At 50.8% G+C, this 17,212-nt stretch overlaps 1 protein-coding gene and 1 long non-coding RNA gene across 7 annotated transcripts in view; one reads left to right on the top strand and one right to left on the bottom strand.

The window, feature by feature from the left end:
• The first annotated feature begins 785 nt into the window (after nucleotides 1–785).
• Nucleotides 786–17,212, top strand: part of FAM120B (family with sequence similarity 120 member B) — a 55,090-nt gene continuing 38,663 nt past the window's right edge. The window contains exons 1-4 of one of the 6 annotated variants that reach the window (XM_072966264.1): nucleotides 808–875; nucleotides 7,486–7,609; nucleotides 9,049–10,255; nucleotides 15,583–15,763. In XM_072966264.1, coding sequence (XP_072822365.1) covers nucleotides 9,059–10,255; nucleotides 15,583–15,763 — 1,378 coding nt within the window. In that variant the 5' untranslated portion in view covers nucleotides 808–875; nucleotides 7,486–7,609; nucleotides 9,049–9,058. The other 5 variants (XR_012075150.1, XM_072966262.1, XM_072966261.1 and 2 more) reach the window with 5 other exon arrangements.
• Nucleotides 1,381–3,312, bottom strand: LOC140697804 (uncharacterized). Its single transcript, XR_012075151.1, has 2 exons — nucleotides 1,623–3,312; nucleotides 1,381–1,551 (listed from the first exon to the last, which is right to left on the bottom strand). It is a non-coding gene; the product is annotated as an uncharacterized lncRNA (long non-coding RNA).

A 17,212-nucleotide genomic window follows, 5' to 3' on the forward strand; every position in this document is an offset into this window, starting at 1 on the left:
GAACCGTGCGTCACCTGAAGCGTCCCTTATCTCCCGCCCAAGGGAGCATGTCCTTAATGTGAACCTTACTGGTCTTAAAGCAGCTGCAGAAACAAGGTCGAGACGGTGGCTTCCAGAGTCCGAACTCCTTAAGGGGAGTCGGAGACCCCGCATGATCGGGTGGCACGCGGCCTCGCTTCCTCCCCCGCCGCCGCTGCCCGTCCGCGGCTCCCACGCCGGGCTCCAGGCTGGCGGGCCCGCCCACTCCGTGGGCTCCGGGCGGTCATCGCAGCCGTGCTAACGAGGCTCCTCGGTACCTCGCGCTCGCCGGTCCGCCGCGTTCTCGGCAAGCGCGGCCTGGGACGCGCCGTCGTAATCCCAACCGACAGACGACGAAGCCCCGGGTCGAGGCTGGATGACGCACCAAGGTCACAGCAGAAACTGCCCCCGCTCAGCCCCCCACCGCCTGCCCTGCGGCAGGAACGCCCTTCGGGGACCGGGCTTCGGGACGAGCCCGCCGCGCCCGCTGGGCGCTCCTCGGCCGACCTCCGGGGTCAGGGTCCCTGCCCGCGCTCGCCCCGCTCACCGCCCGATCGCAGCTCCGGGCGCCTGCTGGAGCCGAGGCCCGCGCGACCCCGGCCTCAGCAGCAGCGCGCAGTTTCCCAGGCAACGGGCGCTGCGCCTGAGCGACCCGGCGCCCCCACCCAGCGCCTCCCGGCGCCTGCGCATCTCGTCCACCGGCGCCTCCGGCCCAGGCCGCGCAGGCCCCGCCCCCAGCAGGGCCGGGCAGTCGCGCGAGCGGAAGCACCCGACCGGAAGCGGAAGTGCGCGGCGGCTGCGGCGGCCGGAGGGCGGCGCGGGCAAGTCTTCGGCTGGCTGTGCTGGCGCATCTCTAGGTAGGGCCGGGCCTCCGGGGCCAGGGCGTCCGGGCCCGCTCTCGGCCGTCGCCTCGGCGCGGCTGGCTGCGCTCGCGGTGCTGCGCCGTCGCGGTCCTGGGACGCGTCTCCCTGACCGCCCGACCCCGCAGCCCCGCGCCCTGCCCGCTCCGCCTGGCCAGACCGCACCCCACCTCCCCCGGCGAGAGATGTGCAGTTCCGGGACGGCCGCGCGGCTGCTCCGCTCGTCCCCGAGGAGGTGTCCTCCGACCCCTGCGCTTGCGTCTCCGAACTTGTCTCTGAGCCGGGGCCCCAGCACCCCGCAAGCACTGGGCCCTCGGGGAAGGAGAGGCCGGGGCGGGGGGTAGTGGTGACGTGAGGCGTAGCTGACGGGACGGTTTGTCCAAGTCAGCCGAGGAGGGGCCAGAAGTTCCTATACAGGAGGGGTATTCAAGCTGAGTTTCGACTAAGCGGGAGTTGGGAGGTGCTGAGGGGCAGGAGGCCGTTCATTCCTACAGAGGTAACAGAAGGTTTAAGACGTACGTGTTTGAGACAGTCTGACTTTCGGGAAAATGTGTCGCTTAGAGATGAGGATGGCAGGAAGCTCAAGAGAACTGGGAGCGAGGATGTGATGCTCAGACCTGGGTGTTAGAAGAGTCAGTCTGGCAGGTGTAGGGACGTCTTTTGGCTTGAGCATCTGCGTAGATAAGTCAGGGTGAGAAACACGGATGGGAGGCAGGTCTGCAGCATCTATTCCTCACCACTCACCTCCCACGTGTCCTGCTATTTAGTCTACAGCTGTGTTCTGTGGTTCTTCCGTGTCCAGTGTCGTCCTTTTGTTTTGTCCTCTGTCTTTCCTGAACCGTGGCTTTCCATGTACATGTGCTCTTTGGCCTGCCCAGGTTTGGACCTTGCTGTTTGGAGCTCTGCACCACCACAGCCCTCACACATTCTCTCTGTGTTGATTTCCCCATCACCCCATCTCTGCCCTGAGCTCTGCCATGGTGGTTCCCCCCACGGTGCCATTCCTCCATCTGCATAACTCCAGTTGTGCACTGCTTACTGGTTGTGTTCATAGAAAACAGTGGAAACGCCTTGGCTGCGTTGGGTCCCGACTGCTCATCTCCACACATACCATTTCTTGACCACCTTACCTCCCAGCTTGTTTGTGTAGTTTCTAACCACTTAACCTGCCACTTCTGGCCCACAGTTTTCTCATCCGAACTGAGAAGACTGCAGTAGGTGACGTCTGAGGTCACTTACAGTTTTTACTATCTGGGTTCTGCCCCCTCCCTGAGCCTGCATCTGGGTGTCATTTATGGGGCAGGTTTACCGTACAGCTAGGGAAGTTCAGGCTTCAGGGTCCTCACTTCCACAGGTGCCTTCCCAGGCACTGGGAAGGACTTCAGTGCCCTTACGTTTATTATTTTGTATTTTTTTTAAAGAGGGATTTTGAATTATTTAAGTTTCAAGCCCTGTGCTACTTGGATCCTATGAAATTGGCAGTTAGTCATATCCTGCTGTCTTGGTTTCTGGGTTCTTGTCCTTCAGCCTTTCCCCTTACCACCTCTGGCTCCTTCTCCTTGTTTGTACTTGTTATTGAGGGTTGAAGAGAAGACATGAGTGAATGGAGCTGGTCAGATTCCTGCTGTAACCTGGCTTTAGTTTTCTCTTGAGTCAGGAAGAGAGTCAGAGATTGGCAGCCCAGCCAGTGGGCAGAGCCTTGCGACAGTGTGTGTTTGATTTGTTCACCACTGGGCATCTGCCTCCTTCAAGAAGAGGTGGGTAGTAAGGAAAGAAGGGAAGTCCACTTAACTGAGATCATAAAAGCAAGTCTTGTCTCCATGGAAACTAGGGTCACGGAAATCCATTCAGAGGAATTAATTTCACCCTTATTAGCTTGCAAGTCAGGCATCCTTTACACTATCAGTTATTTTCTTAGAGCTTTGTAACAGGTGTAAAAAACTTTTCATTTTCATTTGCTTTTAGAAGCAAATTCCTGTTTCTTTGTATGGTGTTCTGTGGGAAGAATCTTCAGAGAGATAAAACATGTTATCTAATGTTGAAATTAATTATGTAAGTATAGTAAGATATTTCTTAAGGATTTTATAGTAGTAGTTTAGAATTCACCAAATTGACAGGGAAATCATTTTATTTTTACAAATAAGGAAATCAGTGATGTGCAAAGAGAGTAAATGGTTTGTCTTCAGACAGTAAATCAAGGTCATTGTTAGTCAGAAAACCCCAGCTCCTAAGCACCTTTTTCCTTAAAAACAAGTATGACTCAAGTAAGGAGGAATCCATTTAAGAGAACTCCTACTGTAGAACACTTACTGTAACTTGGACCAAAGCTGTCCTTCCACATACCTGTCCAGCTGCACACCTGTGTGCATGCTGTAACCTGAAAGAACACACCAGAGGTGGGTGAGGTTCCCCTCAGTACTTTAGCTAAAGAGTTAACTCAGTACAGGTTCATGTACGTTATTGTGAGTCATATAAAACGGTTGCCAACCAGGACAACAGGACAGTGACTGAACAGCAGAGTTTTGTGGATAGTTTAGTTTTGGGTTTTTGCCCATTAAGCACCAGAATCTCCCATTTAAGACAGAAATCTTTCTAAAATAGAGCACTTCCCTGCTCTCTTAATAGAATGTGCTAGATATGATACACTTTCCCTCACTGTGTCAAGTAAGCATTTTAAACGTAGTTTGTTGTGTTGAGATGCAGACAGTGTCAGGGCTCGTTGAGGCATGTACAGCTGTTTCCCCCGTTATGGCCTCAGTTCTCCTGTCCCTTTGCTTCCCCCAGTCACCTGTCTCAGGTCTCACCCCCACCCCTGTCTGTCTGCCCACGCCTGCCTCAAGTGACTTCTTACTTTTCTTTACTGTGGACTTAGGAGCTAAATGTAGAACTATGTAGAAGAAGAATTTACAGATGATAAATTAGAGCCTAAGAAGTCTCTTGTGAATAGAATTTTTCAGCTTTAACTCATGAATTTTAAAATTTATATTGGAGTCTTGTTCTGTATTCTGGATACATGAGGCACACAGTTTTATAGGTCACAGGCATTTTCTTTTTCTTTGTTCGGTGGCAGTGGTTTTCATGCTGTGCTTCACTGCCCTGGAAGGGTTTGTAGAGCTGCACTGGGGCAGGGGAAGCCCAGGGCCCAGCCTTCAGGGTTGCTCCTTCGATCTGACCATCCTGTCAGGGCCCTTGGCCCAGGAGGAGGAGCACTCGGGGCTAAGACACCGCCTACAAGCCGGTTCTGCCTCACGATTAGGTCTTCCCAGCACACTGCCGGCAGCTACCAGGTCACTCTGAAGTGCCCGGTGTTGAGGGTGGGGTCCCCTAGTGAGGGGAACTGGCTTTGGAGGCAGGTGGATGCAAATCCAGGCTTTGCTGTCACTGCCTGAGACTGCAGGCAGGTGACCTAGCAGCACACGTGGCCAGCCAGCAGCCGGTTCTTCCTGCCTCCTTGGCTGGCAGGAGTGCCTCCCAGTGGAGTCTGTGCAGGGGGATGGGAGGGGGTGTCTGCTGCGGGGCTTGCAGAGTAAACTCAGTCTCAGGGTACAGCTCGGGGCATTGCGAAATGTGTATGCACACCCCAGGTGTCCTTTCCTGAGGGACCTTGAGCCTCCACTCCCTTGTTCGAGGTGCATGTCTTGGGGACTTTGTCTTGTTCGTTGATGTGTCCACAGGGCCTGGAGCGCAGTAAACACTAGAGGAATGTTTCCTAAGTGAATTTAGGTCTCATGCCTTTGGCATAGCTGGGGCAGGGGGTGGCGGGGCATGTGGAAGAGGGGCCCTACCCTCCTTTGTCTTTTGTGGCAGGAAACAGGGCTTTGCGCCCCTTGGCTTGGGGCTCTTCCCACCACGCACCGTACATGGTTTCTGAATCTGGGTGTCAGTGGTCATGGTCAGACTGTGTTCTGGAGGATCCTCCAGGGTGCCTTGAGTCTGAGTGTCACGACTGTCACAGGCGTTCTGTCTCTCGTTTGACTAAGCTTCTTCGAAGTGGTAGTGTTAAAGAAAAACATCACTCTGACAACTTGCTGAGACAGTGAGAAAGACCTCAGTCAAGACTTGCATGGGGAGATTGACAGTCTCTGGTAGAGTGAAGGTCAGTGAGAGTCAGGGTTGGGTGGGGATTACTCTGATCATCAGGGTAATCAGATTTCAAGGGTGGGATTTTCTGTGAAACTGACTGAGCAGGAATCTTGCTGAAATTGGTGGGGATGAACTTGGCATTCAAGGTGGAGGCCTGTGGGCAGGAGGGCCTAGGACCCTGACTGAAGTGTGGTCAAGGAGAGCATCTGGGTCAGTAGTCCCAGAGTCCTGTATGGAGGCCGTGTGGGGCCTGGGCACAGTCTGAGTGCGGCCACCCTTGGTTTACCTGCTCCCCTGGTTGGCTGCACATTCACGAGTTCCTGGTAGTTGTGAGCATGGCTGTGTCTGTGCACTGGCCCAGGACACGTGTTCATCTCTTGGAATTTTCAGTCCCTCTTGTCACCCTGCTGTGTTGAAAGGTCCCTGTAAGTTCCTGTTTTTAGGTAGGTTAGCAGAGAGGAGGGGAGAGAGTCCGTGCCAGCATATGTTACCCCTGAGAGAACAGTCACCGGAAACTCAGAAATGAAGCAAGGGAACAAGAGGACTGTGTGTTTGTTGCTGAATCCTGGGCCCTTGTTTAAGAGATTCACCCAAGATTATCCAGTTTTCTAACAGAGTGTACCTCCCTGTTTTACTTTGCTGTTTACTCATGATTAGAGCCCAAGCACTGTGATACATGTTAATTTGTAGACTTTGTCTTGTGGAGACGAATTATTCCTGTCTGGTAAAGTTATATCCCAAGGTTATGGTTTTATTGCTCTGTAAGACATTAACATGATTTGTTTACAAAAGGTCATTTTGGTCAGCCAGCTCTTCACATGCGCTCTCGACCAGCTTTCCATCTTACAGCCCCCTCATTAACTTATGCTTGCTGAACATTCTGCTTTGACACTGGTGGGGTGGTGGGTGTGCCTGAGGTGGCCACAACTGCTGGTACTGATTGTCCTGCAAACACTGCTCCCCAGGGGAGGTGTGCCCTGGGCTGGCCCTGGTCCACTGTCCCTGTGTCCAGAGTGACTCAGCCCTTCTCTCTGGCAGGCGATGTGCATGTGTTTTTGCTGAAGCCTGCCTCTCGCCCTTTCTCCAGGGGTTTGTTGATTGAGAGATTGTGGTAAAGGACCTTCTGTCTGGGTTTCTCTTTGCCCTTCTCTCCACGTCCTCATTCCCTGGTAGCTCGGTAGGCAGGGATGGGTCTAGTGTGAGGAGAGTGAGCCATTCCTGGGCGTGCGGCCACTGCCACTGCTACAGGCCCCAGCCATACTTGTGTGCCTGCGGCTGTGCCTTCATGGGCCTCCTACACTGATGCCTCTTCCCATGCCAGTTTGTCAGCTCCTTGAGGGCAGACGGTTCTTTGTCCTCTTTCTTTGCCCGCAGTTGATTCCCAATTTCTCTTTATACACCTGCCCTTTGATGCCTTCATTCATTCATAAATAACTTGCTAGGCCCCTCACATGCCAGACACTGTGCTGGGTGCTAGGACGTGACAGAGAGTGGTGTCATTGCCCTGAGTCCCACATCAAAGTGGGTGACCCCCCCCAGACTGTATTTTGGACAGTAGGGCTCCTGCCTAAAGAGACATAACTTTTGTTTTCTTTCTGAACAATTATCTAGATAAGGAAAATTTCCTGTGTAACTTGCAGGTGTGATAAGTGAAATATTATGTAAGTATATAATTTTATAGTGTATGTTTATGTAATATATAATATATAACATGTATGTGTTTGTGATCATCTTAAAAATTACCTTTAGAGAATGTAAAACCTCAGTATATGCTCTTGCACTAAAAGACTTAAAAAGCCAGAGGAAAATTTAAAAAGGTAATGCCACAGAATTTGTCTTTTTAAGCATTTTATTTCACACCACACTAACTGCGTTGATGGTGGGCTGTGTGAGTATTTGATGCTGTGAGGAGCTGAGATATCAGAAGGCATCCTCTGTTGCCCCGAGTTCCCAAATCTTTGCCTGTCCGAATTTTTCTTTGTAGATGCCATAGAAGAGGGCATTGTGACGTAACATTCCTGAGGTAATTTGTGATTCAGGCTGTGAGGAACTGGCAGTGTGAAAGGCAGGAAAAACAGTACATGTTTTAAAAATAGTGAGCTTTTCACTACTGGGGTAAGAAAAAGGAGGAAAAACATTTGAATAAAATCAAAGCGGAGGCTGAGCCCAACTTCTTGCAAAATAAAGAGGAGAGTGTTTCAAGAAACTCAGTGTTGTCACTTGCAGTTTTAGTAGAAAAACGCTTGAAACAAAAATGTCTTTTTATCGTGAGGGAAGGCAGCCAACACAACTGTGGCAGAGCCGCTGGGCAAAACGGGCCCAGGTCTGCGGGGCTGGGCGTGCAGGCCGGCTCCGTGGTGGGAGGGCCCCGTGCGGAGAGGAGCAGGGCTCCACTCAGCACGGAACCAGTCAGGAAACAGTCAGGCTCCACGTGGCTGAGAGGTACCTTGAGTCCACTCAGCGTCCACAAACATTGCTGCTTTTTTTTTTTTAATCCATTTTGGTTTTTTGTCTTTTCTGACAGCCCTCTGCATTCTGACACATATCCCCTTTGCAAACCATGCCCAGAGGGCCCAACTGGAGAACGGCCTTGTGGTTGAGATCATGTTATGAAGTCCACTTTCTGCTTCTGAAACACATCTTCCTTGGTAATGTTCCCAAGATAAACCCAACACTAGTAATAGGCCTACAGTGGTTTGGGGGGTATGGATTTGTATATTCCATTACATGTAATAATTTAATGAGCACACCTCTCTAAATTTCAACATAAATGCTCTTTATGTCCACTCAATTTTTGTATTTTTTAAAAATTATTTTTGGCTGCCAAACAGATAACTTCAAAATCTACTATTAGGGGTCAGTGTCATTAACAGGGAGTACAGTCTTAAAAGGTAAATCTGCAGGGGTGCCTTTGCTCGACCATAGTTTATTTACAATTTCTTCATTTGTGAAGTAGAGCTTATAGTTTTTTACCCACAGGGCTGTCTTAAAGATTGGAGATCGTGTGCATTCAGTGCCAGCTCTGTCTGGTAGGAGGTGGGCTCACTTGGTAGCTGGTGGCTGCCTTCAGTCTTCAGCCTGGGGAAGGCACCGTTCTTGCACTGCTGTTTGCATAATGGGGTTTTTTTGTTTTGTTGTAACAGGACATGAAGCCCTGATGACTCCTAAAGAAAATCAGTGAAAAGAATAGGCCATTAAGATAAAGGCTTCTGATCGCTGATGGATGTTATTACCTGTATTATGTCTTTTATTACACGTGAGGACATCCTCCTTATTGTGTAACGGGCTCTGCCTAGATTCTCCCCAGATCTAAACTCTTGTTTATTTTTACATTTTAGAATGGGTGGTTTTCCATTCAAAGTCAGTCAGTGACCATCTCAAATGTTGTGGACATTTTCATGTAGTTTTCTTTTTAACATGTTTACTGAGATGTATTTGACACTCAGGAAAGAATACATACGTACAGTGAACAGTTTGAAATGTTTAGCACGTATTCACCCATGAAACCATCCCCACAACCAAGGTAGCGAACATGTGTACCGCCCCGTCTCCACCAATTCCCGCCCGCCCTACCCGACAGCCCTGGTCTCTGCCCTGCAGTCAGCTCAGCGCTCAGTGAGGTGCCCACTTTACATGAATGGACTCATACAGAGTGGACTCATACTCGTCCGACTTCTTTCACTCTGCAAGGTTATTTTGAAAAACATCCATGTTGCATGTATCAATCTGTGTTTTAGTTTTGCTGAAATTAGCTTCAGTTTGAGCTCCTAGATGGGGAGTATTACTTCTTTGAAACTGTTAACCTGTTTTTGAATTTTATTGAGGAATGATAACCTCTGTGAAGCTCTTAAGAGAGTGCTGGGCCGTGTTGTCCTGTGAAGTCCACTTAGTCACCTCACATGTAGGTGACGTCCGTGGTGTGTGTCCACGGAAGACTCTTCAGGCTCCTGGCCAGCAGCGTGCGCCATAACATGCTGGAGACAGAGACTGAATGTCAAATACTGTCTGGGGTTTGCTTTGAAAGTTGCTGTAAGTGTCACAGTAGCTCCATAATTACTAATTTCCTTTCCTTTCCATGCCCGTCCAGGAGTTTCATTATGGGCGTGAGAGGCTTGCAGGGGTTTGTGGGAAGTAGCTGCCCACATGTCTGCACTGCAGTAAACTTCAAAGAGCTGGCAGAGCGCCACCGGAGCGAGCACCCCGGATGCACTCCCACCGTCGTGGTGGACGCCATGTGTTGCCTCAGATACTGGTACACGCCAGACTCTTGGATCTGTGGTGGCCAATGGCGAGAGTACTTTTCCTCTTTGCGAGAATTTGTGAAAACTTTTACAACTGCTGGCATCAAGTTGATATTCTTCTTTGATGGCATGGTGGAACAGAACAAGAGAGATGAGTGGGTGAAACGAAGACTCAAGAACAACAGGGAGATAGCCAGGATTTTCCATTACGTCAAGTCCCGCAAGGAGCAGCCTGGCAGGAACATGTTCTTTATCCCCTCGGGGCTGGCCATATTTACGCGGTTTGCTCTGAAGACCCTGGGTCAGGAGACTCTGTGTTCATTACAGGAGGCCGACTACGAGGTGGCTTCCTATGGCCTCCAGAACCACTGTCTCGGGATTCTTGGAGAGGACACAGACTACTTAATTTACGACACCTGTCCCTACTTCTCAATCAGCGAGCTGTGCCTGGAGAGCCTGGACACCATCATGCTGTGCCGGGAGAAGCTCTGCCAGAGCCTGGGGCTCAGCCTGTGCGACCTGCCTCTCCTGGCCTGCCTGCTGGGCAACGACATCATCCCGGAGGGCATGTTTGAAAGCTTTCGCTACAAGTGCTTGTCTTCCTACACCTCCATCAGAGAGAACTTCGACAAAAAAGGTAACATCATCTTAGCTGTAGCAGACCACATTTCTAAAGTTCTTCACTTGCATCAAGGTGAGAAAAAACTAGAAGAGATGTTACCTTTGGGACCAAACAGATCTCTTTTCTACAAAGGAGTTGCATCGTATATTTTGCCAGGACAGAAATCTCCATGGTTTTTCCAGAAACCTAAAGGTGTAGTAACTTTGAACAAGCAGGTAGTATCCATGTGTACAGACCCTGACTCCAATCAGAAATTATTTACCGGTACAGACTCTGAATTTAACCTAGAAGCACCCACGTGTACAGACCCTGACTCCAAGCAAGAAGCTCCCATGTGTACACACCCTGAAATTCAACAAGAAGACCCCATAGATACGGAGCCTGAAATCAAGCAACAAGTAACCATGGTTTCAGATCCTGAAATCTTAAAGGTATGTAGGTGTGCCCACCCAAATCTAAGATGCCATGATTGAAGACGTATCCATTGATGGATTTGTCAGTGAATATTTATTGATGACCTGCAAGGTTGAGACACTGTGGTAGACACAGAACAGAGCCCTGGGAATGTGGCCAGGAAGTATGACTTCATATTGGTGAAAACTCACCTGGTGAACTGTTCTGCATTGTTGCTGGATTGTTAAGGGGAGAGGGCTGTTGTTGTGGAGGGTGAGGTCACCGTGGGCTGGGTTACAGAGAGACATTCCCAGAAGATGGTGAGCTGGAGCCATACCTCATGGGGCCTGAGATTTGCTTCAGAGGGCACAGGCTCAGGGCTGTGGGAACGCTGAAGGTGTGGCGTTTGGAACCTATGTCACTGGGGACAAGGGCCAAATAGTAGGTGGGAGCATGGAGTCTGAAGGGACAAGTAGGGAGAAAAAAATGGAAAAGACAGACCACGGCCAGATTGTGAAGACTATTAAATGCCATGCTGGGAGTTTGGATATAATCCTGAAGGGAAGGTAGAGCCTCAGGTTTTGACGGAGCCCCTGCCGAATAGCCAGCTGTTGCGCGCAGGTTCCGGCTGGGTGCACTTCGTGTGTTGTCTCCTTTAACCTGCTCGCTGTCCTTGGGTTAGAGAGAAGGTGCGTGTCCACATGACTGTCCATCTCAGCAAGTGCGCAGCCACTCATGCCCTAACCCACAGACTTTCCGTTGTTCCTGGCTTTCATCTAGTTACCCAAATTACAAATCTAGGAACCATGTCTCCTGTCTTGTTGCTCTGATCTCTTCAGTGGCTCTTACACTTGTGTGGATTACTGTGGTCACCTCTGAGAGCTCTTCCTAAACAGGCTTTTGCCTGTTGCAGTCCGTCTGTCATGCTGCGTGCAGAATTCAAGCCCTTCATTTGCACTTCACAGCTCAGGAGGGAGTCCCCCATGGCAGCTGCCTGGCACTCCCTGCAGCCCCAGCTCTGTCTGCCCCTCACCTTGTCCAGGCCTTGCATGCACTCTCTTCCCCTCAGTGGCTTTCTGCCCCTCCTGCTAGTTAGTGCCGGCTGGCTCTTCTCTCACACACTCAGAGGAGCCCCGACTGCCCACCATGTGTGTCTGACATTTACAGCACACCTCCCTGGAGCTCCATGTTTGATTCTTGTCTTTCCTGCTAGACTAGGGCCGCTCTGCAAGGCCGGAGCTGTCTCTCCTTGTCACTGCCCAGCCCTGGTCCTGTCACACTGTCTGTCTTGTAGTGGCCTCAGGTTAGATCTCGGGGGGTGTTCCTGGCTCTGGCATCTTTAGATTCTCTTCTCAATGACGTCCTCCCTCCCTTTGCACAGCTGCAAGGATTCTTCTTTCTGAATTAGCCTTTCATCTCTTTCTCTGTTCCATACGTTGTAGCAGACGAGCCACTTAACTGACATAGGAACTTGCAGAAGAGGTAGAATGTGACTCATGTTTTGAGAGAGTTACAGGTGAAAAAGTCTTATCAAGTGAAGAAATTATTCCACCTGGAAGCATTCTTAACTGCTTCTTAGGAGGAAAAGAATCTGGGTGTGAAGGTGGAGGAAGGTTAGCAGTGGACCTCTGTGGGGACATCCTGACAGGTGGTAGGAAACAGCAGACAGGACAGTGGGGGAGGAGGGAGGAGGTGGGTGCCGGCAGAGAACCAGGGGTTGTCTTTGTAGGAGAGGGGAAAGGGGTGCAGAGAATGGATGGAGGAGGACCAGTCTGGACTTGGCCCACGTGTGTTCAGTGTTGCTGTGCAGGTAGGGGAGGAGCATTAGTTTAGTATTGACCGCACAGAGACGGCTCTCCAGCAGCACAGCTTTCTGAAGAAGTTTGTAATCTTCAAAGGGCTTTCCTCACGTTGTCTCCTATAGGCATCACACAGCTCCATGCCCTTGTCTCCTCTCACATGAGGACAGAGGAGTGAAAAGATCAAGTGACATTGTCTGCAGTCCCACAACTAGTACTTGGCAGACCCCGGCTTTAAACCCAAGCCTGTGATGCTTTACGAGACCACAGCCGTCTTCCCTGCTGGCCCAGGAGTTCACTGGCACGTGGGGAGGCAGCACGCCGTGTCAGCAGTCTGGGAGCAGGAGAGTGAAGACCACCCTGCCCCCGGTCTTACCTGACGCAGTACTCACAGCCTCTGTAGCCGTCTGCTTGAAGGACAGGCCGTGGAAGGGCGCCCCAGGCGGGGGCACTGGCAGAGCTGGGGAGGCAGGCAGGGCGGCTCTGGCAGCAGGTGGGCAGGGTCTGCTCTTCAGCCAGCCCAGGACTTACTGGCCTCACAAACCCATCAGTCACTTGCCACATTCATAGCACCACACAGGCCCTCTCTGCTCATTTCTGGGCACTTCCTGGCTGGGCGCTTGCTCGTGACCTCTGCCTGCATGCGCCACACCCACCCGCCGTCCCCACCTGGGCTGTTGTCTTGCCCAGGCTCCTGCAGGGCAAGTTCTGACAGGTTAGGTCCGACCACGGGTGGCACGTGCAGTTGGGGAGAGCTTAGGACTTGGTTTTCATGCTCGTTGAGGAGCTATTGGGTGGCTTTAGTTAAGCAGAGGTATGATGAGGTCAGGTGTTTGTGTTTGAAACGTCGTGCGCACTGCGGAGAATGGGCTAATGGGGCTGTTGCAGAAACCCAGGTACAGACAGAGGAGCTGGGACCAGGAAAGTGGCGGCGGGACTAGAGCAGAAGCAGCAGACTCAGCAGTGTTTCGGGAGTGACGCTGGTGCACGGCAAGCCTTGCTGTGGAGGTGAGCTCCCCTGTGCTCAGGCCTGGGCCAGGGGGGCTGCCATGAGCCGCACAGGAGGAGGAGGGCTTCCCAGGGACCACCTGATGGTTAGGGTTAGGTGGGCCGGGTCTGCTGCTGGAGATGTGGTGCCAAGAGGTAGAAGTCTCGGGAAGTCGTCTGCCGTCTGTGGAATGGGAGCCTCTCAAGCAGGAGAAATGATGCACTGAGGAGTGAGGGGTGGTCAGGGGGATGGGAGAATGAGGTGAGAACCACCCCAACAAAAGCCCAAGAAGGCAGGTTTGAGACTGAAGAACCGGGCAGGGTGTCCAGTGCTGCGGAGGAACTGAGACTGGACTGGGAGTGGGGCAGGAGGTGTGGGTGGCCTTGGAGAGCTGTTGTCGCCGGGGGCCTGGAGGAGGTCAGGTGATAGGGGTTTCGGGAGCAGTCTGGGGGCAGAAAAGGCAGGAGCTGGGATGGGGTTGCTCTTTCAGGGAGTTTGGCAGAAAGAGCCTGGCTGGGAAGAGGCTGTCTGTGGCGAAAGGGGGGCGGGCTGTGATGGCGGCCGTGTGCTGTCCCACGGTCGCATTTGCTGAACTTTGTGATATCTTTGGGAACAACTTTGGAGTTTCTTAAGTTCCCCTGAAATTTTTCCTTTTAAATTTTTCTCCTTGGAGCCTTCTAGCCACGTTAGTAGGTCACCAGAATGTATGTATTTTGACCATACATGGTCTCCTCAGAAATCCTTAGGGGCAGAGCAGCTGGATGCAGCGGTGACTGGGGCAGTGCCCGCAGCCGTTGGTGTCTCCTCCAGAGTTACTGGCTAGGATGCGTTGAATACTCGCTTTAAAATGTTCAGATGAGGTGAATATGTTAAGATTTTTCCAAGTGTAGATTTGTGTACAATACTTGCAGTTAAGCACAGAGGTAAAATGTGCTGAGATGACGAGCTAATTAATGAATTAAAACTGTAATTTTGCAGTACTTTTCTGAAAACCCAGTGTACACCAAGAAAAGAATGTTACATATCAAATTCTCTACAGTTGTCAAAATTGGAGATTTCTTGGTACAATTAGTATAATTTATTGTAACTTTATAGATAAATTTGTCAAAATACCAATTCTTTTGAAACAGAGAAGAATATGAAATGTAAGAGGGAATAGGAAAATAAGTTAGAAGGTACTCTGCCCTGAGAGGGTCATGAAATACCTGACTGTATTGTTCCTGGCAGATTTTGCATCAAAAGGGGCATCGTGGAGAAATAGGGCACTTCTGGTGGTCTTTGCTGGGTTAGAGCTTCGAGTCAGAACTCTTAATCCTTACTGACCCCAAAGCTGCTGGTTTGTCTCTGTCCTGGTGTAAATAAGTGTTGGTGATGAGATAGACCCTCTGAGCAAACGCCTGTTGACCCTCAGTGTGCGCCAAGCCTCGTGTGTTAACTCACTCAGGCCTAGCAGTGTAGTCAGGCAGCACTTTGGGGGGAGAGAGGCGAAGGGACCAAGAGCCAGGTGTGTGGTAAGAGTCGGTGTGGCTGGAGCGGCCTTGCTATGGGGGAGTCACAGGACATGGGGGTTTGAGGCTCTAGGTTATCCTGGTAGTGCGGTTAAGTGCCTGCTGTGGTAGACTGATCGAAGTTCTGGAGAGTAGTCCAGATGACTGTTCCTGCAGGAGGAAGAGTGTTCTTCACAGGAAAATAAAACCTGTAGCTGGGTGACTGTAGCCTTCTGGTCTTAACTACTGATGGAATGAGAAGGTGGTTCAGTCTAAGTCGTGCATCTGATGACCTGCTGCATGCAGACAGGGTGCTGCGTCCAGGGCAGAGAGAAATGAGTGCTCAGCGCGTGGATTTTGCTCAGTAAAAACTATTGGGCAAGTGAATGAACGTGATACAGTTTCTAATCCCAGAGGGTTTATGGTTTAATACGAGAGGTGAGGCAGATAGCCAGTGCAAGGTATGTGTGAGTTGAGCCCCATCAACCAGGGAGGATGACAGGCTCTATGGAAAGGTGACCCTTCAGGTGAGCCCATGGGGCAGGGCTGTGAAGTGGCTGGTTGGAGGGGGATCCGTTTACCAGAGCACAGGGAGGGCTCTTGCGGACAGTGGAGGTTGGGTCCCTGAGAGTCTGTGAGGTGGAATCAGGTGGAATGATGTACACGGGAAAGAGATGGAGGCCTTCGAGGGGGCCTTGGCTCTTAGGCTGAAGAATCTATGGTAGCCCCTGGATGCTTTGAGGAGGGTAGTGACTGGACCTGTTTCCAGGAAGACAGGATATTGCTGGTGTGAGGTTGGGTTGGAGAGAGGAGAGGTGGGGTGAGAGCAGGGGTGCCGGGTGTGACAGCGCTCCTGTCAGGTGGGCAGAGGACGAGGTGACAGCGGAAGTGAATATGACAGGTCTGGTGGGGGGTGGAGATGGAGGAGGAGGAGGAATGAAAGGTTTTGAGCTAGCAGCCCAAGGAAAGGAAGCACACATGTCAGCTCAGCGTCACGAATTTGAGGGACAGTCACTCAGATTCTGATTTTCTCTTGAAGGTCCCTCTTTTTGTTTTCAAGGAGAAAGCAGTTGCGTTTAAATTTCGAGCAGGTCGCCAGAGCACATCACGTCCAGGCGGAGAGCTACCTGGTGTACAACGTCCTGAGCAGCGGGGAGGTGGAGTGCGGGAACAGCCTGGAGGACGCGCTGGACCACACCCTGCCCGGCCAGGCCCAGGTATACCGGCCTGTGCGGCAGCGTGTCTACTCCCTCCTGCTGGGGGGCAGCCAAGGTGAGTTGGTGTCTCAGAGCCGCGTCTTGGAGCTGAATTCCAAGAACCCGCTGGACACGAGTGCAGTTAAATGAGGAGTTGTTGGTCAGAATTCATTGAAAGAAGAGTGCATTGTTTCAGTAAGATGTTATGTTTTTATGCCTTAAAAGGAGTTGTGCTTTTTAAAAACTTTGAAAACCCTTTCCTCCTGTAGGAGTGTAGTTTATTATTAGAAGACAATGTCTAGTTACTCTCAAAATGTGATTTTCATAAAATGCTTGTATAAAGTCTAGTGCATCATATTTTAAAATATAAGCAAAATTTTCCTTTGGAGCTTTTGTAATTTTTTGAGTTTATGTTTTTCATCTGTATTTCTGTTGCACAGTAGGAACATGAGTAGAGGGAGAGGGCTGTCCGTGCAGACCAGTGAAATGAGAGGACCTTCAACACCAAGAATAAAATTGATCAGCCCCTGTGACCCCTGTTAGGAACAGTGTGGGGAACAGGGAGTGTCGAAGAGCACTCTGTGTACAGGCTCATGATGCTTAATGCATTAGTTCCCTCCTCTGTGCGGCCTTGCTGACCTGAGACAGGCCTGCTGGAGTGTCGTAGGAGCAGAGAGCACGTGGTAAGAAATGGGCTTAGCACGACGCCACCGTCGGGACCAGGGGCAGAAGCAGTGAGGTCCTGGTGAAAGGTGCTCTGTGACCCATTTGCCTGCGCTCCGTTATTTCCAAGCCTACCGATATTACTGTCCATGTTCTTGTAGAAAGTAGACATCTGTCATCTGAAGGCGGTGATAGAACCATCAGATTGAAGTGTTTTGACCGTGGTTTTTCTTTAGGGCAGGGAGTGGCGGGCTCTCTGCACCCCGCTTTATTCGACACCCAGCACCCGCAGCATGTCCTGCCTCTCCCACGGGCTGCGGGCATCCAGACACAGTGTGGCCTGAGCAGGACACGAGAAGGATGTCTGCACTGATTGAGAAGCAGTCAGGAACCTGTATGATAAACTTTGAAACCAAATGGGATTGAAGCAACTTTTTCTGTTTTGTTTTCTCATGTGGCTCTCTGCCCATATTCTTTCTTGTCATGAATGATGATATAGAATAATACTGGCCTGGAATTGTTTCTAGAGTATTTTCTTAAATGAGGTTAAAATTTATAAACTTCACTAACTTAACTTCCATACTTTGCTAATGCGGTTTATTGACAGCCATAGAGGTGACTTTGTTAGGTAACTGCAGTAACAGGAGAATTACTCAGACTGAACTTCTCTCACAACTGATCGTCACTTTCCTCTCTTCTTAACTTTCTGGCTTTCTACGTGAAGTTTATGTTATCTGGTGTGAAAATTAAAAGCTACCGCAGGCTTGCTGATGATGAGGATAATAAAGCACATTGTGTGCTTTTTGCCTAGCTTGGCCCTGTTCCACGTGCCCCTGGTGGCGAGGTGTGTGCAGTTGCTGGG

This window comes from Vicugna pacos, chromosome 8 (assembly GCF_048564905.1).
Source record: "Vicugna pacos chromosome 8, VicPac4, whole genome shotgun sequence".
Taxonomy (NCBI): Eukaryota; Metazoa; Chordata; class Mammalia; order Artiodactyla; family Camelidae; genus Vicugna; species Vicugna pacos.